The sequence below is a fragment of the Mesoplodon densirostris genome, chromosome 5 (genome assembly GCF_025265405.1).
Source record: "Mesoplodon densirostris isolate mMesDen1 chromosome 5, mMesDen1 primary haplotype, whole genome shotgun sequence".
NCBI classification, from domain to species: domain Eukaryota; kingdom Metazoa; phylum Chordata; class Mammalia; order Artiodactyla; family Ziphiidae; genus Mesoplodon; species Mesoplodon densirostris.
The window spans coordinates 149,633,880-149,660,868 of NC_082665.1; the positions used below are offsets into that span (position 1 = coordinate 149,633,880).

The 26,989-nt window shown below is 38.5% G+C and overlaps 1 protein-coding gene across 4 annotated transcripts in view; it reads right to left on the minus strand.

Moving 5' to 3' along the window:
• The window catches only part of NCK1 (NCK adaptor protein 1), an 81,443-nt gene that overhangs the window by 19,020 nt on the left and 35,434 nt on the right, over positions 1–26,989 (minus strand). For 3 of the 4 annotated variants that reach the window (XM_060099638.1, XM_060099640.1, XM_060099637.1), the window contains exon 2: positions 1,509–1,752. In XM_060099638.1, coding sequence (XP_059955621.1) covers positions 1,509–1,734 — 226 coding nt within the window. In that variant the 5' untranslated portion in view covers positions 1,735–1,752. The remainder of the gene's footprint in view (positions 1–1,508; positions 1,753–26,989) is intronic. The other variant, XM_060099639.1, reaches the window with a different exon arrangement.

Consider the following 26,989-nt stretch of genomic DNA (forward strand, 5'->3'; position numbering starts at 1 on the left):
TTTTAAAATTCATATGCAGTCATATCTAAAACTGGGGTGTTTTTCCTCTTTGCTCTATATTAGTTTTTTCACTATCTTTTGTTAATTAACTGTCACATCTGCTATACCTCTCAGGATACCACTATCCTTTTCAAAAGGAACATAAAAGTTTATCTAGGTGTGGCCCTAGTCCTTTTTTGTGCCTTCATCACTATGAGGCATACTTTCTTGATAGAAGTTACCTTAATTTTCCCTAATACACCTAATCAACATGCTTTAAATAAATGTCCAGTATTTACAAAATCAAAAGTATTCCTGGTTCTAACTTTGGTCTCTTCAGCTATTCAAGGACAATCTCTTTCCAACTGTCTTTCATTCATATGTGAATTGTCTTCTATTTAGAAACTACTATTAAAAACTAATAATAATGGCCTTATTTGCAAAACCTTAAAATCTCAAAAAAAGGTAAACCTAGTTAAAGCAGTTAAGTATCATGGTGAAAATTCAGATTAGTAACTCCATTTATTAAATGACCTTCAGAATAGAATAATAGAGTAACAATAATGCTGAATAAGAAATAAAAACTAATATAAAGCAGTTAGTCAATAATATTCCATATTCATCAATCATGCCACATTACTCTCAAACTATCTTTTTTCAAGGAGAAATTTTACTTCTTCTCCTACATATATACCAAAAACTATTAAGTAACAGCATGCTTGCTTGAATACCTGAGGGAAATTCTGTCCCTCCCAATTCCTTCCGGTCAGCCAAGGAGAACTGAGAGAGAGAGAGAGAGAGAGAGCCTAGGCCTCATTTGCACGTATTTCCTTCCTATCACAGCTTGGCCAAGCCCAATGTGAAGTAGGTTCCCCTATCTCTGGCCCTAACGGAAGGCCAGTAAAAACAAACAAACTTTACAGTTAGGGGAAGAAAGAAGAGGAAAAAAGAGAAACAAAGTAAGAAAGAGATAAGCTTTGTAGATGCTAATATACAGTAATGCACAATTTAAAACTCTTTTATCAAATATAAGAATAAAATGATGGTTTGTTTTTAAAAGCACAGTTCAAAATATAAGCCATTAGATGTAAAATGAAGCAATGAAGCAATCCTGTAAAATAAGTTGCCTTGATGACAAGGAGGATATTCTGCATCTCACTCATTTTATCCCTATCTCAATTAGATGTAGAATCTGTCTAAACTCCAACAAGCACTCATGGTTCAAGGAGCCCCTGACAGAAGATCAGAGTTAAGTTCCACTGTCGGCATCACTCTGGCTTGACTCTTGAACTCTGGCCAGGTCCACCAGCTAGATTTACAGAAACTGACCTTCACTGGTCTCCCTGAACACACCTGACTTGAATACCCCTGCTATGAGCCAAATTCACCTTGCCTAGCTGAAATCCCAGCCCTGGGATGTTCTAGTCGATTCTGCCCACTGCTGCCAAAATTCAGTACAGAGAACCAAGCTCTAGCGCTCATTTAAAAGAAAGTACTGTCATTCTTGTTTTAATATAAAAATAACTTACCTAACGTATCCTTTAGGTTTTTTACAATCGATGCTTTCCGAGCACTGTTTTTCCTTTCCACGTAGTTAGAAGGCACAAAACCCGTTTTATTCATGGAATTTCGAACTCGCCACCAGGACTTAGAATCATCCAGAAGCCACAATCTCTCATTCTTCTTGATGTCCAGCTCTTGTTCTTGTTGGGCCACATAATCAAATTTGGCTACTACCACCACTTCTTCTGCCATTTTTCAGCAGCTTCTGTACTGTAACCACACAGAAAATATTTTACATAAGGTTTAACTAGTAGTAGTCTACATGCTTTTCCAAAGAAACACACCTAAGAACCAAAGAGCACTGAATGATTGAAAATAAAAATATGAAAAAATTAAAATACCAGGCATATGCTAGTCAATACAAAACTGGTGTAGCTGTATTAATAACTTTAAAGCAAAACTATTACTAGTGATAAGGAAATTAACTACATCATGATAAAAGGTTTTTTTTTGGTTTTTTTTTTGTTTTTTTTTTCTGTATGTGGGCCTCTCACTGTTGTGGCCTCTCCTGTTGCGGAGCACAGGCTCAGCGGCCATGGCTCACAAGTATGGCTTGCAGTGGGTAGGCTCTCAATAAAAATGTTGATAAACAAATGAATAAATAAGCTAGCTGCTCCGCGGCATGTGGGATCTTCCAGGACCGGGGCACGAACCTGTGTCCCCTCCGTCGGCAGGAGGACTCTCAACCACTGCACCACCAGGGAAGCCCACGATAAAAGGTTTTATTCAATATATGTAACAGCTAAACTTATATGTACCTATTAATATAGCTCCAAAATAGAACCACAAGGAAAAATTGACAAAATCATTGTCATAGAGGACAACTTTTAACATGTTTATCTCAGTAATAAATTAAGGAGACACAAAATTCGTAAGGCTAAAGAAGAACTGACATCATAACCGCTAAGTCTGATGTAATAAACATATACAAATATAACTTCCAAACAAAGACTATATAGCTAACTTTGTGGGACGCAGCAAAAGGAGTATGTAAAAAGGAGATTCGTAGTTGTAAATAGTTACATCAGAAAAATAAGAAAAGTTAAAAATAAATTAATGAACTGATCATCTGTCTTCAGTTAGAAAAGAAGAACATAAAGAAAAGTAGGGGCTTCCCTGGTGGGGCAGTGGTTGGGAGTCCGCCTGCCGATGCAGGGGACACAGGTTCGTGCCCCGGTCCGGGATGATCCCACATGCCGCGGAGTGGCTGGGCTCGTGAGCCATGGCCGCTGAGCCTGCGCATCCGGAGCCTGTGCTCCGCAACGGGAGAGGCCACAACAGTGAGAGGCCTGCATACCGCAAAAAAAAAAAAGAAAAGTAGATAAAAGGAAATAATACAAATAAAAGCAGAATTTAATGAAACAGAAAACAAAGATATAGAAGAAAGGCTCAACAAAAGGTAGTTCTTTGTCATGACTAAAAAATGGACAGAGTCTGGCAAGACTAATCAATGAAAAAAGGAAAAGAGAGCCCAGAAATAAACCCACATACCTATGGTCAATTAATCTTCAACAAAAGAGGCAAGAAAATACAATGGAGAAAAGACAGTCTCTTCAGCAAGTGGTGTTGGGAAAGCTGGAGAGCCACATGTAAATCAATGAAGTTAGAACACAGCCTCACACCATACACAAAAATAAACTTAAAATGGCTTAAAGACTTAAATATAAGACATGACACCATAAAACTCTGAGAAGAGAATATATGCAAGACATTCTCTGACATAAATCGTACCAAGGCAACAGAAATAAAAGCAAATATAAACAAATAGGACCTAAACAAACTTAAAAGCTTTTGTACAGCAAAAGAAACCACAAACAAAACGAAAAGACAAACTATGGACTGGGAGAAAATATTTGCAAATGATGTGACTGACAAGGGCTTAATTTCCAAAATATACAACCAGCTCAAACAACTCAGTAACAAAAAAACAAACAACCCAATCAAAAAATGGGCAGACGACCTAAATAGACATCTCTCCAAAGAAGATATATAGATGGCCAACAGGCACATGAAAAGATGCTCAACACTGCTAACTATTAAAGGTATGCAAATCAAAGCTACAATGAGGTACCACCTCACACTGGTCAGAATGGCAATCATTAAAAAGTCTACAAATACCAAATGCTGCAAAGAGTGTGGAGAAAAGGAAACCCTCTTATACTGTTGGTGGGGATGTAAACTGGTGCAGCCACTATGAAAACCAGTATGGAGGTCCCTCAAAAAACTAAAAATAGAGTTGCCATATGATCCTGCAATTCCACTCTTGGGCATATATCCAGACAAAACTATAATTTGAAAAGACACGCGTACCCCCACTGTTCATTGCAGCACTATTTACAATTGTCAAGACATGGAACAATCTAAATGTCCATCAACAGAGGAATGGATAAAGAAGATGTGGTATATATATACAATGGAATACTACTCAGCCATAAAAAAGAATGAAATAATGCCATTTGCAGTAACATGGATGGACCTACAGATTATCATAGTAAGTGAAGTAATTCAGAAAGAGAAAGACAAATACAATATATATGACACAAATGAACTTATCTACAAAACAGACTCACAGACATAGAGAACAGACTTTCGGTTGCCAAGGGCAGGGGGTCTGGGAGGGATGGACTGGAGTTTGGGATTAGCACATGCAAACTATTATATATAGCATGGATAAACAAGGTCCTACTGTATAGCACAGGGAACTGTATTCAATATCCTGTGATAAACCATAATGGACAAGAATATGAAAAAGAACATATATATAACTGAATCTCTTTGCTGTACAGTAGAAATTAACACATTGTAAATCAACTATACTTCAATACATTTTTTTAAAAATGAAAAAAAGCACACCAAATTACCAGGAATAAAAAGGGAGTCATAATTATAGGTGCTATAGACATTCAAAAGACATGGCAATATTAAAAACTTCATCAATAAATCTGAGAAAAAGTAAAATGTACAAAGTTATAGAAAAATTAAAATAACAAAAGTAATAAAATTGAATTAGTCATTAAGAAATCTTCCCATAATGAAAACACCAGGGCCAGATGGTTTCACAGGCAAGTTCTATTAAAATTCAAAGAACAAATAATTCCAATTTATGCAAACTCTTTTAGACCAAAGAAAGGAAATGTTACAAACCTAAGTCACTTCTGAACCTAGAATAGCTCTCTGCTTTCTTCAGAGAGACTATTTTACATAAAGAGCCATCCCGGTTTAGCAAGCAAATAAAATCAGCTTCTGATTTTGGATACTGAATATCCAAAATACTGATTCTGTTTTCTCAACGATGAAGCAAGTTCTTCAATGTACTCAGGGAAATGCATTTTAATCTAGAATTCAACAAGCCCTAGCATTCAAGTGTCGATACTTTTACATCTACAAGGTAGATACTTTTGGGGAGTTATTGCAAGGTCTCAAAACCTACCACACAGTCTTCTAAAATAATGACTCAAGTATATACAGCAGCAAAATTAATAATGTTAAAAAAAAAAACGAGGACGATGTGGTATTCAAGAAATAACGAACAGGGAGAAACCAGAAAAATTAATTTGTATTCTTCCAATTTTTCTGTTTGAAATTACTTGCAAATAAAAACTTACAACTGGGACTTCCCTGGTGGTCCAGTGGCTAAGACGCTGCACTCCCAACGCAGGGGGGCCCAGGTTCCATCCCTGGTCAGGGAACTAGATTCCACATGCCTCAACTAAAAGTTCACATGCCACAACTAAAGATCACACATGCCGCAACAAAAAACCGGCGTGCTACATTCAACTAAGACCAGGCACAGCCAAACTGAAAAAAAAAAAGTTACAACCAAGTCTAAATAATAACTGGTGCATGATGTAAAAAATCACAAGTGATAGACTTTTTGAGACACTGAAAAGCAGAGAGATTTTGTCAGGGATACTTGGGCACCAACTGTGATTCCTTCCTGTGGGAACCTGTCCCCCCACCCCCATATTAATCTATACATTTAATAAAATTTAATTCTAGGTCCCTGTGGAATTTATTCTGAAACTTGACAAACTGATTTTTAAATTTATCTGGAAAAGAAAACATAAAACTGGCAAATATTTTGGTAAAAAAAGAGTATAATGATAAGAGTTGGTTAAAAAAAAAACAATAAGAGTTGGTATAACAGTTGGTAGGTTGTATATCCAGCATTTATTTTCTCTTTTCCTAATAATATCCCAATTATCCTTATAGTTGCCACCTCATTATTATTATTTTAGCCATGCAACTTGGGGGAATGACTCTGGCTTCAAAGATGTATTTGGGTTAATGAAAGCTTTCCCTCCATTTAGAATCACCTACGGAGCTTTTAAAAAAATACAGGAGCTTGGGGCCCCTACTTCAGAGATTCTAATCGTGTGGATCGTCACTCAGGCATTACTATTTTTAAAAGCCACCCAAGTGATTCTAATGTACATGTAGGACTGAGAACTCATCTAAGCCAATCATGACAATCTCTCCCTTGCTAGTTTTGCCCACATTAACCCACTTAAGGCCAATGGGATGCAAGGAAAACTATGCTAGCATCCTCAGGGTAATGATGACTGGCTCTTGAGAGACGTAGTAAAAGACTGTCTCTGTATTTTGTCATGGACAGATGTGAGGCCTGCAGCCATCGTGTCACCAGCTGGAGAATGAAGCTGACAAACAAGTGAAAGGAGAGCTTCTGGGAAATAGAGCCAAAGCTGCTAAAACAGGTACTAAAAACTGCCCCCTAAACCTCCAGTTCCTTGAACTAATGTGTTTCTTTATTACATTAAGACAGTTTTAGCTGGGTTTTGTTCTTTTCAGCTGAAATTCCCACTATAGGCAAACATACCCTATCAGATATCAAAATGCACTAAAATATTAAGGCAATTTAAAAGAATATTATATTGGTATAGAATATCAAATAGACCAGTAGAATATAGATTAAGGTCCAGAAACAGATACACCTACATACAGGTGGCTTTAGAAGCCCTCTTCTCTAATATACTAGCTATGAGTTCTTCTAATTTAGGTCTTTTTGAAATAGATGGAGTACTTCAAACCACTTAATACAAAATGAATTTTTGTATATATTTTCCCCCTAAACATTTAAAGTGGTCTCACCAAGGCCTAATTCACAAGCAAGCAATTTTTTAAGTGACTTCTTTGTCTTTCCAAAGCAATCAACTTCGTTTTCACAAAAGTAATTTTCTTTCAGCACTATTTTTGTTAATTTATATAATATACAAGATTATAGTAAGAAGCACACCTGAACGATACAACACCTCTAATTCTTGGTAAGCAGATTCAACTTAATTGGTGAGAGCAGGAATATGTCAAGGGTATCAAGTTATATGTTTCATAATGGAAATAAAGGGGTTTAGTCAGTTAATTAGGCAAGTCAGCGAACTTCTACTATGTGTCTTCAAATATGCAAATATATGAGAATTTCATATATAGCAGGGGTGACATTTCAAATCACTGGAGAAGAACGAGTTATTCAATAACTGATACTAGGACTACTAACTATCTATTTGGGAAAAAACAGTGTCCTACCTCACACTATATACAAAAGTAAATTAGACAGACGACCTTGGCTTCCAGGAAGACAGAGCAGTTGTACTTTTCTCTATTTCTCCAGCTAAGTAGAACTAAAAACCCTGGATATTACATATGAAGCAAACAAAAGAAAACTCTGAAAGGTAAAGAGAAGGCAAATCAGCTAGGAAACTCAGGACCCAAGTAACAACATAGTGGTGAATCCCCTAGGTTTTCTTTTTTGCCTGGTACATCCTAGACTTGAAGATGAAGACTGGCAAGCTAAACACACCAACAGGCACAGAAAAAACAACAAAACCCAGTGCTCTCCAGACAATGGATCAAACAAGGGACAGCTTCACAATACAGAAAACTTCTAGACGATAAAAACTCTACTCCAGTCAAACACTGCAGAAAAAACGGGCCCCACCCATACCAGCAAAGACCAAGACGGAAATCTAGATTTTCTACCCTTGTGAGGCTATAACGGGGCACATGAACGACAGCAAAATATACATGCTTTTCAAGTGCCCCTGAACAGATACCAAGATAGACCACATCCTGGGCCATAAAATAAACCTCAACAAATTTAAAATAACTGAAATTATAAAGTGTATTCTCTGACTACAACAGGATCAAACTAGAAATCAATAATAGAAAGATAACAGAAAAACCTCCAAATATTTGGAACATACTTCTAAATAATCCATGGGTCAAAGAAGTCTCAAGGAAAGTTCATTTACACTGAAGTGAAAATGAAAATAAAATCTATCCAAATTTGTGTGACACAAGATCAACCTGCAAAAAGCAACTGTATTTCTATATACTAGAAATGAACACATGGACACCAAAATTAAAAGCAATACCATTTATAATAAAAGGAAAAAAATGAAAGAAGTGCTAACCTAACAAAATATCAAGATGACTATATGTTGAAAACTACAAATGCAGATGAAAGAAATCAAAGAAGATCTAAATAAAAGTGTTTATGGAATGGAAGATTCAACACAGTAAAGGTGTCAATTTTTTCCAAACTGATATACAGGTGATGTAATTCTTATTAAAATCCCAGCAAAAACTTTTGTATATATAGAATTATTATTCTATAATTTTTATGGAAAGGCAAAATAACTAGAATAGCAAAAACAATTTTTAAAAGTTAGAATAAAGTGGGGAAATACTTACTATGTAGCTATAGTAAGCCAAGACTTACTGTATTTGCAAAGGGATAGACACATATTATCAATGGATCAGGACAGAAAACCCAGAAATAGAGCCACACAAATATGCCCAACTGAATTCTGACAAAGGTGCAAAAAATAATTCAATGGAAGAAAAATAGCTTTCTCAACAAATGTTGCAAGAGCTAATGGACACCAAAATAGGCAAACAAAAAAAATATACATTAACCTAACCTCACACCTTATACACAACTAACTCAAACTGGATGACAATCTTAAATATAAAACTTGAAACTTTTAGAATAATATATGGAATAAAATCTTCAGACTACAGAGCTAGGCAAAGAGTTCTTAAACTTGACACTGAAAGTAAGATCCATAAAAGGAAAAACTCAACAGTAGAAAAACAACTCCAATTAGAAAACAAGCAAAAGACATAAAGAGACATTAACTGAAGAAGATGTATAGATGGGAAACATGCACATGAAAAGATGCTCATCATCATTAGCTACTGAGAAAATGCAAATTAAAACCACACTGAGACATCACAACACACCTATCAGAATGGCTAAAACAGAAGAGTAACAATACCAAATATTGACAAGGATATGTCGAAACTGAATCACCCGTACTTTGCTGATGAGAATTTTAAATGGTACAGACCCCTGGAAAACAGTTTGGCAGTTTCTTGTAAAACTAAACATGCAACCACCATACAAGTGAGCAGTTGTATTCTTGGGCTTTTATCCCAGAGACATGGAAATTTATATTCATGCAAAAACTTTTACATGAATGTTTACAGCAACTTTATCTGTGAAGTCAAAAAATGTAAACCACCCAGATGTCCTTCAACAGGCAAATGGTTAAACAAACTGTGGTATATCCATACCATGGAATACTACTTAGCAATAAAAAGGAAAAAATTATCCATACATGCAATAATCTGGATGTATCCCCAGGGAATTATGCTGAATTGGGGGGTCGGGGGAGCCAATCCCAAAGGTTACACACTATATAATTCCATTTATCTGACATTCTTGAAATGATAAAATTATAGAAATGGTGAGCAGATTAATGGCTTCCTGGGGTTATGGACAGGGTGGGAGTGGAAAAGAAATGCGTGGTTATAAAAGGGAAGCAAGAGGAATTCTTGGTAATGGAAGTGTTCTGTATCTTGACTATCAACATTAATACCCTGTTTGTTATACTGTACTACACTCCTGCCCTATGTTACCATAGTACTTCATCATTATACAAGTATCACAGTTTCCTCAACTATACCTTACTGATGGACAATGGGTTGTTTCCGTCTTCTGGTATTAAACAGTGCTGCAATGAACAGTCTCATATACATGTCACTTTGTTTTCCTGCTTTCTGTGCCTCTGGGTTCGAGTCACAGAAGAATGCTGAGATGAAGCTTAAGGTTTATATAATTTTGTGAATACTGCCAAATTTCCTATCTGTTGGCTCTTTATCTTTTTATATTCTCAACAATATATGACAGTGATTATTTCCTCACAGCCTTGAGCATTGCCAAGAAACTATGTTGTCAATATTTTGGATTTTTGCAAACTGGATAGATAAGAAATGCTACTTCAGAGCAGTTTTTATTTGTGTTTCTCTATTACAGTGAGATTGAGCACCTTTCCCAAAATTTAAAGGACATTTGCATTTGTTTTTCTGTGTGGACTACTTGTTCCTATCTTTTGACCATTTTCCTATGGTGTGGCTTCTTTCAGTTTTTAGAAGCTCTCTGTATAGTAGGAATATATGCCCTTTGTCTTTGGTATAAATTTTTCCATTTTGTCATTATCTTTTTAATTTGGTTACCATACTTTTTGAGAAGAAAATTTTTGAAGAACAGCTCAAAACTGTAAATGCACATTTCTTTGAACCAGCAATCTACATACTATGGGCAAAAATGATTCAAGTACCCAAAGTCATTTATGTAAAAATGTTTGCTGCAGCACTGCTTATGTGAAAAATCAGGAGTGAAACGTACACCAAGAGTGCCTAAATTATAAATACTGGTATGGTAAAATGTCCAAGAAATATTAAGCAAAAAATGCAAATTCAAAACAATATGCTTATTATGATTGTATTTTGAAAACATCCTACTACATATGCTTGTATATGCATTAAAAAGTTCAGGGAGGATACACATCCAATTGCACAGTGTAGCCTCAGTGAGTGGTAAGACTGGTAAGACCTTCATTCCCTACTCCATAGATATGTGTGGTTTGAATATTTTTCAATAGGTACGTATTACTTGGTTTTTTAAAATGCACTATAAAAAGAGAAAAACAACTGAAAGCTAGCTAATAGGAACTGGCATCCAGAACACAAAGTATGGGTGAGGAAACATGGGGCATGTAAGAGAAAAAAAGAAATGTAAGAGTAGTAAGTTGTCATAGAACTAAATCTGCTTTACAGTAGAATTACACAGAATTTAAACAATTGGAATCTAAAACAAAAACAAAAAACAAACAAAAAAAAACCCACTTATAATTCAGCTTTCCTTTGATGACCATTTCCTCAGTTAAGTACCAGATAAAAGAGCTAACCTTAGAGTTCAGATAATAGGGAAAACTATGCATCTTTAAAAACAAGTAACAAAGTAAAATAACATGTTAACACTACAAGAGGGACAGCAATTGAGACCAACTGAGAAAACAAAGTAAATGCTCCCCGTATCATGCTTACCCTGGAACAGATGCTCAGAGTAGAATTACGGGTAGTAACATTTGCACTATTTTAATAGCCATTTCTCTCTTGCTCTCTTTTGGTTAGAGACTAAAACCTTAGTTCAAAAAACAGAAATTAAATATGAAGTGACTTCACTGCACTTTGATTCAGCTCAGAGGCCTGGCTGTAAAGGTTGTCAATTAATATTCCATACTCTCCTACAAAAGCTTCAGCTCCATGTTTGCAACTACACTAACAATATTTGCACTGGGATGCTCTTGGCCCCACTCTTCTTCCAGCAATTGGATTCCTATCCTTTTGTCTCTCTGTCCTTGTACCTAGCACCTGAACCCAGGAGCCTCATCAACCAGTGTCCATTTCCTCCTTGACATCAAGTGTTGGATTTCCTTTATAAAATCTGAACTACCTATTTTGATCCTCAATGACTACCTGCCCTCCTCTGATACTATGAACATCATGGACCTTGGACTTGACATCAGTCCCACTTTACTCACATCCTGCTTGCCTTTTTCTCCTGGGCTTATTTCCTGATCTCAGTTTGTTTTTCAAATTCACTTCCAATCTCATTCCCAAACTGGACCTACACACAGTCGCTGATCATACTTCTGGCCTTTTCTGATCTGGTTACCACAAGAACAGAACCAAGTTGGAATTAAAGAACTCAATCATTTCAACATGTCCCTAAAGACAGACAACATGAAATTTACTGTTCTAGGGATCTTCATAAATTACACCATTCTTTCTTATTGGAAAGGGATCAACAGACTAAGTTGGAGAACACCTACTGGCTTAAGATGAGAGGTATTTACACCGTCACAAAGGCTGAGAGTTGCTAAAAATATGTAACTTTATACCAAGGAACGTTTACTAAATGTCTGTAATTCAGGTATATCCTAGCATTTCTCTCACAACACTCATTTAAAGCATTATCCTCACTTTACAAGTATAATACAGATACTAAGAAGTTAAATGGCTCTTCAACCTTGGAAAATAAGTGGTTGAAACTGGGAGTCAAATGCATGTTCTTTTCACTCCCCCCAGAGTTCATATATTTTTTATTACTGCTGACTATTAAGGAACAGAAGAGGAATACACAAGTTATACATACATGGAAACCAATTACCTAGTAAATCAGCAATTCTCAAACTATTTGGTTTCAAAACCCCTTTACATACTTAAAAACTGAAGAGCTTTTTTGTTTAGGTTGGGTCTATCTACACTTACCACATTAGGAATTAAAAGTGAGAAAATGTTAGGATATTTTCAATTCAATTAAATATAATCACATTTAATCCAATACATTTAAACATATTTTTATGAAAATTATATTTTCTAAAACAAAACATTAATGAAAAGAATAGAATTATTTTACATTATTGCAAATCTTTTTAATGTCTGACTTAATAGAAGACAGGTGGATTCGCATATCTGTGTCTGCATTTAATGTATTACAACATCATTTTGGCTGAAAAGAAAACCTGGTCTCACACAAATGTATGGTTGGAAAAGGGGAAGAGTATTTTAAGAGTCTTTTCAGATAACTGTGGATTCTTTTTTGGTACTACACCAAAACTTGACAAGCAGTAGAGTTTCTTAAATACTAGTTTCTAATGTGGAATCTAAAACTTTATCAATGAACTTTTCCATACTGTTTTAAATATTAAAACTCATTGGCCTAAGTATTTTTTTTGTTTATCCACTCACCTTCTGTTTTTATTTATTTTTTATAAATTTATTTATTTACTTATTTATTTTCAGCTGCGTTGGGTCTTCGTTGCTGCATGCAGGCTTTCTCTAGTTGCAGTGCGCAGGCTCCTCATTGCGGTGGCCCCTCTTGTTGCAGAGCACAGGCTCTAGGCAAGCAGGCTTCAGTGGTTGTGGCATGCGGGCTCAGCAGTTGTGGCTCATGGGCTCTAGAGCGCAGGCTCAGTAATTGTGGCACACAGGCTAAGTTACTCCATGGCATGTGGGATCTTCCCAGACCAAGGCTTAAATCCATGTCCCCTGAATTGGCAGGTGGATTCTTTTTTTTTGTTTGTTTTTTCCGGTACACGGGCCTCTCACTGCTGTGGCCTCTCCCGCTGCGGAGCACAGGCTCTGGACGCGCAGGCCCAGCGGCCATGGCTCATGGGCCCAGCCGCTCCGCAGCATGCGGGATCCTCCCAGACTGGGGCACGAACCCGCGTCCCCTGCATCGGCAGGCGGACTCCCAACCACTGTGCCACCAGGGAAGCCCGGCAGGTGGATTCTTAACCACTGCACCACCAGGGAACTCGTGGTCTAAGTATTTTAAATTCCAGGAATGATGAGTGTAAGCCTGCTGCAAACTTTCTCTCCAACTGATTACAACTAAAATCTCCAGAAAAAAAATGCAAAGCATCAGCTACCTAAGGACCCTGAAAGTATACAATAGGTAGATTGGAGAGGGAAATCAGCTTGAAAACAGACCAATACATAAATATCCTGCTGAATACACTAATTTCCTTTGAAATTTGAGCAAACAATAAATTTCCTTTTGGTCACCCTACCACACACACACTTTATTTCCTAGCTATGACCCAATGCCAAGAAGAATGGGAAATTGTGCGGAAGGTGCAGTAAGGAAGAACCTCATTTGGAAGAGAAGTTTATTTGGCCAAAAGACAGGGGGAAAAGGCTCTTGAAAGCCAGAGTCGGTGGGCTAAGTCCCTGAGGTTTTTTCCTTCTTTTCCTCCTCTCCCAGCCCTGTCCCAAGGCCAGCCTCAGTGCAGGTCTGCACTGCTGCCGCAACAATGGAGATAGCACATACATGAAAACCCCAAGAGGGGACTTCCCTGATGGTCCAAGGGTTAAGACTCCATGCTTCCAATGTAAGGGACACAAGGTTTGATCCCTGGATGGGGAACTAGGATCCCACATGCCACGCGGTGCGGCCAAAAAAATAATAATAATTTTTTTTAAAAAAAGACCCCAAGAGGACACCTATGCTTTCTCTATAGCCTCTTCACCCTTTAGTCAGGCACAGTCAGGCCCAGAATGGAGCAACAACATGCGAGACTGAAACTCTAATAAGAGAACCCAATTTTTCTGGCCAAAGGAAGCAAGGGGTCACTGGGAGCTGGAGAATATTGGAAAACTCCCATGAAAGAAGAGCAGAAGAAGGTAATCTATGACAAAGACTCTCTCCTTGACCAAACTCTAGCCAGGCTCCTCTGAACCCTCTTCTTAACTAGGCCTCAATCCTGACCTATAAAAACTGCAGACTCTCAGCATAAATGACTTGTCATAAATGATTACTCACACTAACAGACTTGAACAAACACTAGGATAGTTTCTAATAGCTTAAGGCTCTATCCCTAAGATAACCCCTCCAGCCCCCTTAAGTTCCTGCCTGAGAAAGCTCAATGCTGCCAGAATTTACTGTTTGTTCCAGCTAAATCCTGGTGATAGACAGATAGGCCCCTGAACTCCCTCTCAGAGCAGTTACTTCAGAAAGCTTGCAATTTATAAATACTTCCTCTGCTCCCTTGAGGTATAGACTGTCTACCACCTAAAACTGTCTTCTCAAGGACCCAAGAGCCATCTGTTTAAAATGCAAACATTCGAGATAACTCTCACTCTTGTTCCCAGGCCCTGTAGGAAGATAAGGGCCCAACTTTGGTGGGCGCCTTGCTCTAACGTGCACCACTGCCTCTGTTTTAAAGAGAAATTTATTTCTCCTCTGGATAAGTACCAATTACAAACCCTGTTGCCCTAGCTGTATTGATCAGTCCCCTTCAACACGGCTCTGTGCCTTTCCCTTAGCACACTTCAACTTCTTAAAAGTCTGCTGCCTTTTGTTTTGGCAAAGTTGAATTCAGTTCATGCAGGACTCTCTTCCCTATCGTAGTATTTATTGCATAAAATCTATCCTTACCACTTCAATTAGTATTGAGCTTGTGAATCTTTTATACCTATAATTCTAGTTATGAACCAACTTAAGTACTAAACTCCCCTCCCCCAAGTTGGACATGCATGGAATTTCCGAAGAAGCATGACAAAGGCACTGAGAACTGAAATAGAAAATAAACACCGCCCAAGCCCAGACCATCCCTGACTGGTGCATACAGCAAACAGACTCAAATAGTACAGCAAAGGTTTAGAAAATGAAACTGATATTGGAACTACTGCCCATAAAAACCAAGTAAAAACTGGTTTGAATCTAATCAGATTGATGCCTACTAAAACAACAGCAAATTCTCCAAAGGATTTTAACAGGATCCCAATTCTCACAACTTAATACTAGAAATGTCCAGTATATAACTCAAACTTACCCAACATACCAAGAAGTAGGAAAATTTGGGCAAGAATTGGAAGAAAAAACAACCAACAGATAGATGCGAACCGATAAATAACCCAGATATTGGAATTATCAAAAATCTTAAAGTGGCTAATATAGCCATGCTCCATGAGGTAAAGATGAACACTCTTACACAAATGGAAAGATAAACCTCATCTGAGAAGGAGAAGCTATTTAAATAGGATCAAATGGAAACTTTAGAGCTGAAAATCATAATATTTGAAATAAAAACTTCACTGGAGAGGCTAAATAGCAGAATCAAGACGGCAGATGTATTAATTTTCTATGGCTGCTCTAACAAATTACCACAAACTGGGTGGTTTAAAATAAGAGAAATTTATTGTCAGAGATCTGAAGGTCTCAATCAAGGATACAATCAAGAAGTCTGAAATCAAGGTGTTGACAGGGCTGTACTACCTCTGAGGGCTCTAGGGAACAACCTGTACTTTGCCCCTTCCAGCTTTTGGTGGCTGTCAGCATTCCTTGTGACTACATCACTCTAACTCTGCCCCTGTGTTTACACTGCCCCCCCCCCCCACTTCTGTCTAGCAAATCTCCCTCTGCCTCACTCTTATAAGGATACCTGCCATTGGAATTAGAGCTTACCAGATAATCTAGGAATTTATCCTCCTCTCAAAATCCTCAAATTAATTAATCACACCTTTTGTCACATAAGGTAATATTCACAAATTGCAGGGATTAGGAAATGGACATATCTTTTTAAAGTGTGCCATTCAACAAACTACAACAGAGGAAACACTGTGTAAACCTGAAGACAGATCAATAAAAATTATCCAATCTGAAGAACAGAGAGGGGAAAATATTTTTGAAAAAGAAAGAACAGGGCTTCAGGGACAATATCAAAAGAGCTACTATTCATGTCTTTGGAATCCCTAAAGAAAAGATACCGGTGCAGGGCCTCCCTGGTGGCGCAGTGGTTGGGAGTCCGCCTGCCGATGCAGGGGATACGGGTTCGTGCCCCGGTCTGGGAGGATCCCATATGCCGCGGAGCGGCTGGGCCCGTGAGCCGTGGCCGCTGGGCCTGCGCGTCCGGAGCCTGTGCTCCGCAGCGGGAGAGGCCACAACAGTGAGAGGCCCGCATACCGCAAAAAGAAAAAAAAAAAAAAAAAAAAAAAAAAGAAAAGATACCGGTGCAGAAAAAATACTTGGAAGAAACAGTGGTTGAAACTTTCCAAAAGTTTGCAAAAGGCATAAATTTACAGATTCAAGAAACTAAGCAAACCCCAAATAGGATAAATTCAAATCATGTCCAAGCACATCATAATCTAACTGCTAAAAAACATAAGTAAAAGAAAAATCTTGAAAGCAGCCAGAGAAAAACAACATATTACATACAGGCCAGTGGTTCTCAACTGGGGGTTATTTCACATCCACAGGGATATGTGACAATGTCTGGAGTCATTTTTTATTGTCACTGCTGGGGAGGAGGGAGGTGCTAATGGGGATACTGCTGAACATCCTATAATGAATAGGATAGGCCTCAACAACAAAAAATTATCCAGTCCAAAGTGCTAAGGTTGAAAAATCCTGATACGGGGGCAATCTGAACGACAGGACTTTTCATTAGAAACCATGAACCATATCTTTAAAATGTTGGAAGAAAACAACTGACAACCCAGAATTCTATATTCAGTGAAAATATCCTTCAGGAATGAAATGAAATAAAGATATTATCAGATGAATCAAAACTAAGTCACTTTGTTGCCAACAGGCTGGCTCTAATAGAAATGTAAAGGAAGTTTTAAGGCTAAAAGAAAAATGGTATCAGAGGGAAACTTGAAACTTCAGGAATGAAGGAGGAGCAACAAAAATGGGAAGTATCTGGGTAAATATAAGATTAATTTTCATCTCTTAAGTTCTTTAAAATATACATAGCTCTTGAAACAGAATATTATTATATTTTCATGGGGGGCTTTCAACCTATATGTATAATTCATATGACAATTATCATATAAGTGGGGAGGGCAATGGGACCTATATACAGTTGTAAGGCTTTACGTTCTATTTGAGGTGGTAAAATATAAACTCTAGATATACTAGGAAAATTAAGTATATATAGTATATAGTATATTATAATCTTTAGAGCAATTACTAAAATGAAGGACAAAGAGATACAGCCGTGAAAACCAATATATACATTAAAATGGATACTAAAAAAACACTCAGTCGAAAAGAAGAAAAAGGGAAAACAGGAACAAAAGAAACAAAGAGTAACAAATAATAAAACTCAAACATATCAATAATTACATACAATAAATGACCTAAACATACTAATTGGGCTTCCCTGGTGGCGCAGTGGTTGAGAGTCCGCCTGCTGATGCAGGAGACACGGGTTCGTGCCCCGGTCCGGAAGATCCCACATGCCGCGGAGCGGCTGGGCCCGTGAGCCATGGCCGCTGAGCCTGTGTGTCCGGAGCCTGGGCTCCACAATGGGAGAGGCCACAACAGTGAGAGGCCCGCATACCGGAAAAAAAAAAAAAAAAAAACTAATTAAAAGATATACTATCAAGGGACTTCCCTGGCAGTGCAATGGTTAAGAATCCGCCTGCCAATGCAGGGGACACGGGTTCGAGCCCTGGTCTGGGAAGATCCCACATGCCGCGGAGCAACTAAGCCTGTGCACCACAACTACTGAGCCTGTGCTACAGAGCCCACAAGCCACAACTACTGAGCCCACATGCCGACTACTGAAGCCCACCCCTAGAGCCCATGCTCCGCAACAAGAGAGCCACCACAATGAGAACCCAACGCCCCGCAACAAAGAGTAGCCCCTGCTCACCACTAGAGAAAGCGCGCGCACAGTGAAGACCCAACACAGCCTAAAATAAATGAATAAATAAATAATTTTTAAAAACATAAGACTATCAGATTAAATTAACAAATAAGACCCAACTGTTATCAAAAACCCATTTTAAATATAATACTATATAGATTAAAAATAAAAGGATCATGCACACACTAGTCAAAAGAAAGCTGGAGTGGCTATATTAGTATCTGAGAGAGTATATTTCAGAACAAGGAAAATTACCAGGTATAAAGGCCTGAGTTAATGAGAAAAAGGTAAATTCATCAAGACAACCCAACAATCCTAAATATGTATGTAATTAACAAGAGTTCCAAAATACATGAAGCAAAAACTACTAGAACTGAAAGAAGTAAAGAAATCCACAATTATTCTGAACTGTAACCACTCTCAGTAATACATAGAACAAGTAGACAGAAAAGCAGGAAAGATACAGAAGATCTAAACATCAGCCAACTGAATCTAATTGAACATTAGATTGAAGCAACATATGTACACATCTTTGCTAGTACACACAGAATATTCACCAAGATAGACCATATTCTGGACCATAAAACCAACGTTAATAAATGTAAAAGAACTGAAATTATACAGCATATGTTCTCTGACCATGAAGATTTAAACTAGATGCCAATAACAGAAAAAAAAACTGGAAAATCTCTATAAATATTTGGAAATTAAACAACACACTTCTAAACAATTCATGTGCCAAAGAATCTTCTCAAGGGAAATTTGAAAATATTTTGAACTGAATGAAAACACAAAATATGAAAATTTGCTGGATGAAGCTAAAGCACTGCTTAGAAGGAAATCTGTAGCATTAAAATGCTACTAACAAAATGTTAGAAAAGAAAAAAGATCTCAAATCAATAATGTAAGCGTCCACCTTAAGAAACTAGAAAAGGAAGAGCACATTAAACCCAAAGGAAACAGAAGGACTTAATAAAGATCAGAAATCAATGAGATTGAAACAGAACATAAAAGAAAAATTACTGAAACCAAAAGGATGTTTTTTTCCCTAAATATACATATATTTAATATTTATTTACTTATTGGGCTGTGCCGGGTCTTAGTTGCAGCACGCCAGATCTTTTAGTTGTGGCATGCAGAAACTTCAGCTGCAGCGTGCAAACTCTTACTTGCGGCATGTGGGATCTAGTTCCCTGACCAGGGATCGAACCCAGGCCCCCTTGCATTGGGAGCATGGAGCCTCAACCACTGGACCACCAGGGAAGTCCCCAAAAGGATGTTCTTTGAAAAGATCAAGAAAATTGATAACTCTCTAGTAAGAATGACCAAGGAGACAAATTGTTCGTGTCTTAGTGTTCAGTGGAAGGTAAAACTTTTGAGGATGAAATTGGACTATTTGCTTGAAGCTATTTCTAAACAAAGTGCAGAAGGTGAAGTTTAGCTTCTCTTGAATGCTTATACTAAAACACAAGTAGAGAAATAAAGATGGAATTGTTAATCAAGAGGGAAGCAGAAATTTAAATATTAAGTTGGAAAATTCTCTGCCTACCCATATTTTAAAAAATGAGAGGAGCTTTAAGATGGTGGAAGAGTAAGACGTAGAGATCACCTTCCTCCCCACAAATACATAAGAAATACATCTACATGTGGAACAACTCCTACAGAACACCTACTGAATGCTGGCAGAAGACCTCAGACCTCCCCAAAGGCAAGAAACTCCCCCCATACCTGGGTAGGGTAAAAGAAAAAAAAAAAAATAGAAAAATAATAGGGATGGGACCTGCACCAGTGGGAGGGAGCCGTGGAGGAGGAAAGGTTTCCACACACTAGGAAGCCCCTTCGTGGGCGGAGACTGCGGGGGGCGGAAGGGGGAGCTTCGGAGCCACGGAGGAGAGCACAGCAACCGGGCAAAGCGTAGAGATCCCCGCACAGAGGATCGGTGCCGACCAGCACTCACCACCCCGAGATGCTTGTCTGCTCACCGGCCAGGACGGGCAGGGGTTGGCAGCTGAGGCTCGGGCTTCCATCGGATCCCAGGCAGAGGACTGGGGTTGGCTACGTGGACACAGCCTGAAGGGGCTAGTGCGCCACGGCTAGCCGGGAGGGAGTCCGGGAAAAAGTCTGGAGCTGCTGAAGAGGCAAGAGACTTTTTCTTGCCTCTTTGCTTCCTGGTGCTAGAGGAGAAGGGATTAAGAGCGCCGCTTAAAGGAGCTCCAGAGATGGGCGTGGACCCCCAGAGATGGGCATGAGACGCTAAGGCTGCTGCTGCCACCACCAAGAAGCCTGTGTGCAAGCACAAGTCACTCTCCACACTGCCCCTCCCGGGAGCCTGTGCAGCCCGCCACTGCCACGGTCCTGTGAGGCACAGACAACTTCCCCGGGAGAACACACGGTATGCCTCAGGCTGGTGCCTCAGGCTGGTGCGATGTCCCGCCAGCCTCTGCCTCCCAGCCTCGCCCCGCCTCCGTGCCCCTCCCTCCCCCGCGGCCTAAGGGAGCCAGAGCCCCCGAATCAGCTGCTCCGTTAACCCCGTCCTGTCTGGGCAAAGAACAGACGCCCTCAGGAGACCTACACGCAGAGGTGGGGCCAAATCCAAAGCTGAACCCCGAGAGCTGTGTGAACAAAGAAGAGAAAGGGGAATCTCTCCCAGCAGCCTCAGAAGCAGCGGATTAAAGCTCCACAATCAACTTGATGTACCCTGCATCTGTGGAATACGTGAATAGACAACAAATCATCCCAAACTGAGGAAGTGAACTTTGGGAGCAACGATATATATATTTTTTCTCCCTTTTTCTCTTTGTGAGTGTGTATGTGTATGCTTCTGTGTGTGATCTGTCTGTATAGATTTGCCTTTACCATTTGTCCTAGGGTTCTGTCTGTCCATTTTTTTTATTACTTAAAAAAATTTTTTTCTTAATAATTATATTTTATTTTAATAACTTTATTTTATTTTACTTTATTTAATCCTCTTTCTTTCTTTCTTTTCTCCCTTTTATTCTGAGCCGTGTGGAGGACAGGTTCTTAGTGCTCCAGCCAAGCATCAGGGCTGTGCCACTGAGGTGGGAGAGCCAAGTTCAGGACACTGGTCCACAAGAGACCTCCCAGCTCCACGTAATATCAAACAGTGAAAATCTCCCAGACATCTCCATCTCAACGCCAAGACACAGCTCCACTCAATGACCAGCAAGCTACAGTGCAGGACACCCTATGCCAAACAACTAGCAAGACAGGAACACAATCCCATCCATTAGCACAGAGTCTGCCTAAAATCATAAGTCCACAGACACCCCAAAACACACCACCAGACATGGACCTGCCCACCAGAAAGACAAGATCCAGCCTCATCCACCAGAACACAGGCACTAGTCCCCTCCACCAGGAAGCCTACACAACCCACTGAACCAACCTTAGCCACTGGGGCAGACACCAAAAACAATGGGAACTATGAACCAACAGCCTGCAAAAAGGAGACCCCAAACACAGTAAGATAAGCAAAATGAGAAGACAGAAAAACACACAGCAGATGAAGGAGCAAGGGAAAAAGCGACCAGACCTAACAAATGAAGAGGAAATAGGCAGTCTACCTGAAAAAGAATCCATAATAATGATAGTAAAGATGATGTAAAATCTTGGAAACAGAATGGAGAAAATACAAGAAACGTTTAACAAGGACCTAGAAGAACTAAAGAGCAAACAAACAATGATGAACAATGCAATAAATGAAATTAAAAATTCTCTAGAGGGAATCAGTAGCAGAATAACTGAGGCAGAAGAAAGGATAAGTGACCTGGAAGATAAAATAGTGGAAATAACTGTTGCAGAGCAGAATAAAGAAAAAAGAATGAAAAGAATTGAGGACAGTCTCAGAGACCTCAGGGACAACATTAAACCCACCAACATTCGAATTATAGGGGTCCCAGAAGAAGAGAAAAAGAAAGGGATTGAGAAAATATCTGAAGAGATTGTAGTTGAAAACTTCCCTAATATGAGAAAGGAAACAGTTAATCAAGTCCAGGAAGCACACAGACTCCCATACAGGATAAATCCAAGGAGAAACACGCCAAGACACATATTAATCAAACTGTTAAAAATTAAATACAAAGAAGAAATATTAAAAGCAGCAAGGGAAAAACAACAAGTATCACATAAGGGAATCCACATAAGGTTAACAGCTGATCTTTAAGCAGAAACTCTGCAAAGCCAGAAGGGAGTGCCAGGACATATTTAAAGTGATGAAAGAAAAAAACCTACAACCAAGATTACTCTACCCAGCAAGGATCTCATTCAGATTTGATGGAGAAATTAAAAGCTTTACAGACAAGCAAAAGCTAAGAGAATTCAGCACCACCAAACCAGCTTTACAACAAATGCTAAAAGAACTTCTCTAGGCAGGAAACACAAGAGAAGGGAAAGACATACAATAATAAACCCAAAACAATTAATAAAATGGTAATAGTAACATACATACAGATAATTACCTTAAATGGATTAAATGCTCCAACCAAAAGACATAGACCGGCTGAATGGATACAAAAACAAGACCCGTATATATGCTGTCTACAAGACACCCACTTCAGACCTAGGGACACATACAGACTGAAAGTGAGGGGATGGAAAAAGATATTCCATGCAAATGTAAATCAAAAGAAAGATGGAGTAGCAAAATAGATTTTAAAACAAACACTATTACAAGAGACAAAGAAGGACACTACATAATGATCAAAGGGATCAATCCAAGAAGAAGATGTAACAATTGTAAATATTTATGGACCCAACATAGGAGCACCTCAATACATAAGGCAAATACTAACAGCCATAAAAGGGGAAATCGACAGTAACACAATCATAGTAGGGGACTTTAACACCCCACGTTCACCAATGGACAGATCATCCAAAATGAAAATAAATAAGGAAACACAAGCTTTAAATGATACATTAAACAAGATGGACTTAATTGATATTTATAGGACATTCCATCCAAAAACAACAGAATATACTTTCTTCTCAAGTGCTCATGGAACATTCTCCAAGATAGATCATATCTTGGGTCACAAATCAATCAAGCCTTGGTAAATTTAAGAAAATTGAAATCGTACCAAGTATCTTTTCTGACCACAACGCGATGAGGCTAGATATCAATTATAGGAAAAACTCTGTAAGAAATACAAATACATGGAGGCTAAACAACAACTACTTAATAACCAAGAGATCACTGAAGAAATCAAAGAGGAAATCAAATACCTAGAAACAAATGAGAATGAAAACACAATGACCCCAAACCTATGAGATGCAGCAAAAGCAGTTCTAAGAGGGAAGTTTATAGCTATACAATCCTACCTTAAAAAACAAGAAACACCTCAAATAAACAACCTAACCTTACACCTAAAGCAGTTAGGAAAAGAAGAACAAAAAAACCCCAAAGTTAGCAAAAGGAAAGAAATCATAAAGATCAGATCAGAAATAAATGAAAAAGAAATGAAGGAAACGATAGCAAAGATCAATAAAACTAAAAGCTGGTTCTTTGAGAAGATAAACAAAATTGATACACCATTAGCCAGACTTATCAAGGAAAAAAGGGAAAAGACTCAAATCAATAGAATTAGAAATGAAAGTGGAGAAATAACAACTGACACTGCAGAAATACAAAGGATCATGAGAGATTATTACAAGCAACTCTATGCCAATAAAATGGACAACCTGAAAGAAATGGACAAATTCTTAGAAATGCATAACATTCCGAGACTGAACCAGGAAGAAATAGAAAATATGAACAGACCAATCAAAAGCACTGAAATGGAAACTGTGATTAAAAATCTTCCAACAAACAAAAGCCCAGGACCAGATGGATTCACAGCCAAATTCTATCAAACACTTAGGGAAGAGGTAACACCTATCCTTCTCAAACTCTTCCAAAATATAGCAGAGGGAGGAACACTCCCAAACTCATTCTATGAGGCCAACATCACTCTTGATACCATAACCAGACAAAGATGTCACAAAGAAAGAAAACTACAGGCCAATATCACTGATGAACATAGATGCAAAAGTCCTCAACAAAATACTAGCAAACAGAATCCAACAGCACATTAAAAGGATCATATACTATGATCAAGTGGGGCTTATCCCAGGAAGGCAAGGATTCTTCAATATATGCAAATCAATCAACGTGATACACCATATTAACAAATTGAAGGAGAAAAACCATATGATCATCTCAACAGATGCAGAGAAAGCTTTCAACAAAATTCAACACCCATTTATGATAAAAATCTGGCAGAAAGCAGGCACAGAGAAAACTTTCCTCAACATGATAAAGGCCATATATGACAAACCCACAGCCAACATCGGCCTCAATGGTGAAAAACTGAAACCATTTCCACTAAGATCAGGAACAAGACAGGGCTGCCCACTGTCACCACTATTATTCAACATAGTTTTGGAAGTTTTAGCCACAGCAGAGAAGAAAAAGAAATGAAAGGAATCCAATTCAGAAAAGAAGTAAAGCTGTCACTGTTGGCAGATGACATGATACTATACATAGAGAATCTTAAACACGCTACCAGAAAACTACTAGAGCTAATCAATGAATTTGGTAAAGTTGCAGGATACAAAATTAATGCACAGAAATCTCTTGCATTCCTATACACTAATGATGAAAAATCTGAAAGTGAAATTAAGAAAACACCCCCATTTACCACTGCAACCAAAAGAATAAAATATCTAGGAATAAACCTACCTAAGGAGACAAAAGACCTGTATGCAGAAAATTACAAGACACTGATGAAAGAAATTAAAGATGATACAAATAGATGGAGAGATATACCATGTTCTTGGATTGGAAGAATCAATATTGTGAAAATGACTCTACTACCCAAAGCAATCTACAGATTCAATGCAATCCCTATCAAACTACCACTAGCATTTTTCACAGAACTAGAACAAAAAATTTCACAATTTGTATGGAAACACAAAAGACCCCGAATAGCCAAAGCAATCTTGAGAACGAAAAATGGAGCTGGAGGAATCAGGCTCCCTGACTTCAGACTATACTACAAAGCTACAGTAATCAAGACAGTATGGTACTGGCACAAAGACAGAAATATAGATCAATGCAACAGGATAGAAAGCCCAGATAAACCCACACACATATGGTCACCTTATCTTTTATAAAGGATGTAAGAATATACAATGGAGAAAAGACAGCCTCTTCAATAAGTGGTGCTGGGAAACTGGACAGCTACATGTAAAAGAATGAAATTAGAACACTGCCTAACACCATACACAAAAATAAACTCAAAATGGATTCAAGACCTAAATGTAAGGCCAGAAACTATCAAAGTCTTAGAGGAAAACATAGGCAGAACACTCTATGACATAAATCACAGCAAGATCCTTTTTGACCCACCTCCTAGAGAAAGGGAAATAAAAACAAAAATAAACAAATGGGACCTAATGAAACTTCAAAGCTTTTGCACAGCAAAGGAAACCATAAACAAGACCAAAAGATAACCCTCAGAGTGGGAGAAAATATTTGTAAATGAAGCAACTGACAAGGATTAATCTCCAAAACATGCAAGCAACTCATGCAGCTCAATATCAAAATAATAACCCAATCCAAAAATGGGCAGAAGACCTAAATAGACATTTCCCAAAGAAGATATACAGAGTGCCAACAAACACATGAAAGAATGCTCAACATCACTAATCATTAGAGAAATGCAAATCAAAACCACAATGAGGTATCACCTCACACCTGTCAGAATGGCCATCATCAAGAAATCTAGAAACAATAAATGCTGGAGAGGGTGGGGAGAAAAGGGAACCCTCTTGCACTGTTGGTGGGAATGTGAATTGGTACAGCCACTATGGAGAACAGTGTGGAGGTTCCTTAAAAAACTAAAACTAGAACTACCATACAACTCAGCAATCCCACTACTGGGCATATACCCTGAGAAAACCACAATTCAAAGAGTCATGTACCAAAATGTTCACTGCAGCTGCATTTACAATAGCCAGGACATGGAGGCAACCTAAGTGTCCATCAACAGATGAATGGATAAAGAAGATGTGGCACATATATACAATGGAATATTACTCAGCCATAAAAAGAAAGGAAATTGAACTATTTGTAATGAGGTGGATAGACCTAGAATCTGTCATACAGAGTGAAGTAAGTCAGAAAGAGAAAGACAAATACTGTATGCTAACACATATATATGGAATTTAAGAAAAAAAAATGTCATGAAGAACCTAGGAGTAAGACAGGAATAAAGACACAGACCTACTAGAGAATGGACTTGAGGATATGGGGAGGGGGAAGGGTAAGCTGGGACAAAGTTTGACAGTGGCATGGACATATATACACTACTAAACGTAAAACAGATAGCTAGTGGGAAGCAGCCGCATAGCACAGGGAGGTCAGCTCGGTGCTTTGTGACCACTTAGAGGGGTGGGATAGGGAGGGTGGGAGGGAGGAAGATGCAAGAGGGAAATGATATGGGGACGTATGTCTACGTATAGCTAATTCAGGGGACGTATGTCTACGTATAGCTAATTCACGTTGTTATAAAGCAGAAACTAACACACTATTGTAAAGCAATTATACTCCAATAAAGATGTTAAAAAAAAATGAGAAAGCACTATGTTCAGAACAGAACACTAAGGTTGTGGCCAGGACCCCTTGATAAAGAGATTAGTATGGGTGTGAACATCAGACTTTATCAGCCACCCCAGCAGGAAACAGCCAATCAGAACTGGAAGGAGACAGGACAGAATGAAGGAAGATTGTCAGCCTTCTTAGGTTTTACAGGATGGGACCACAAAGCTATTCAGTTGGGAACTAGGGATATTCTTCATGACAAAAGAAGAAGGACCCCCAAAGGCTACTCTGAAATCATGAAGGCTGCCTCCCCAGTGTCCAAAGA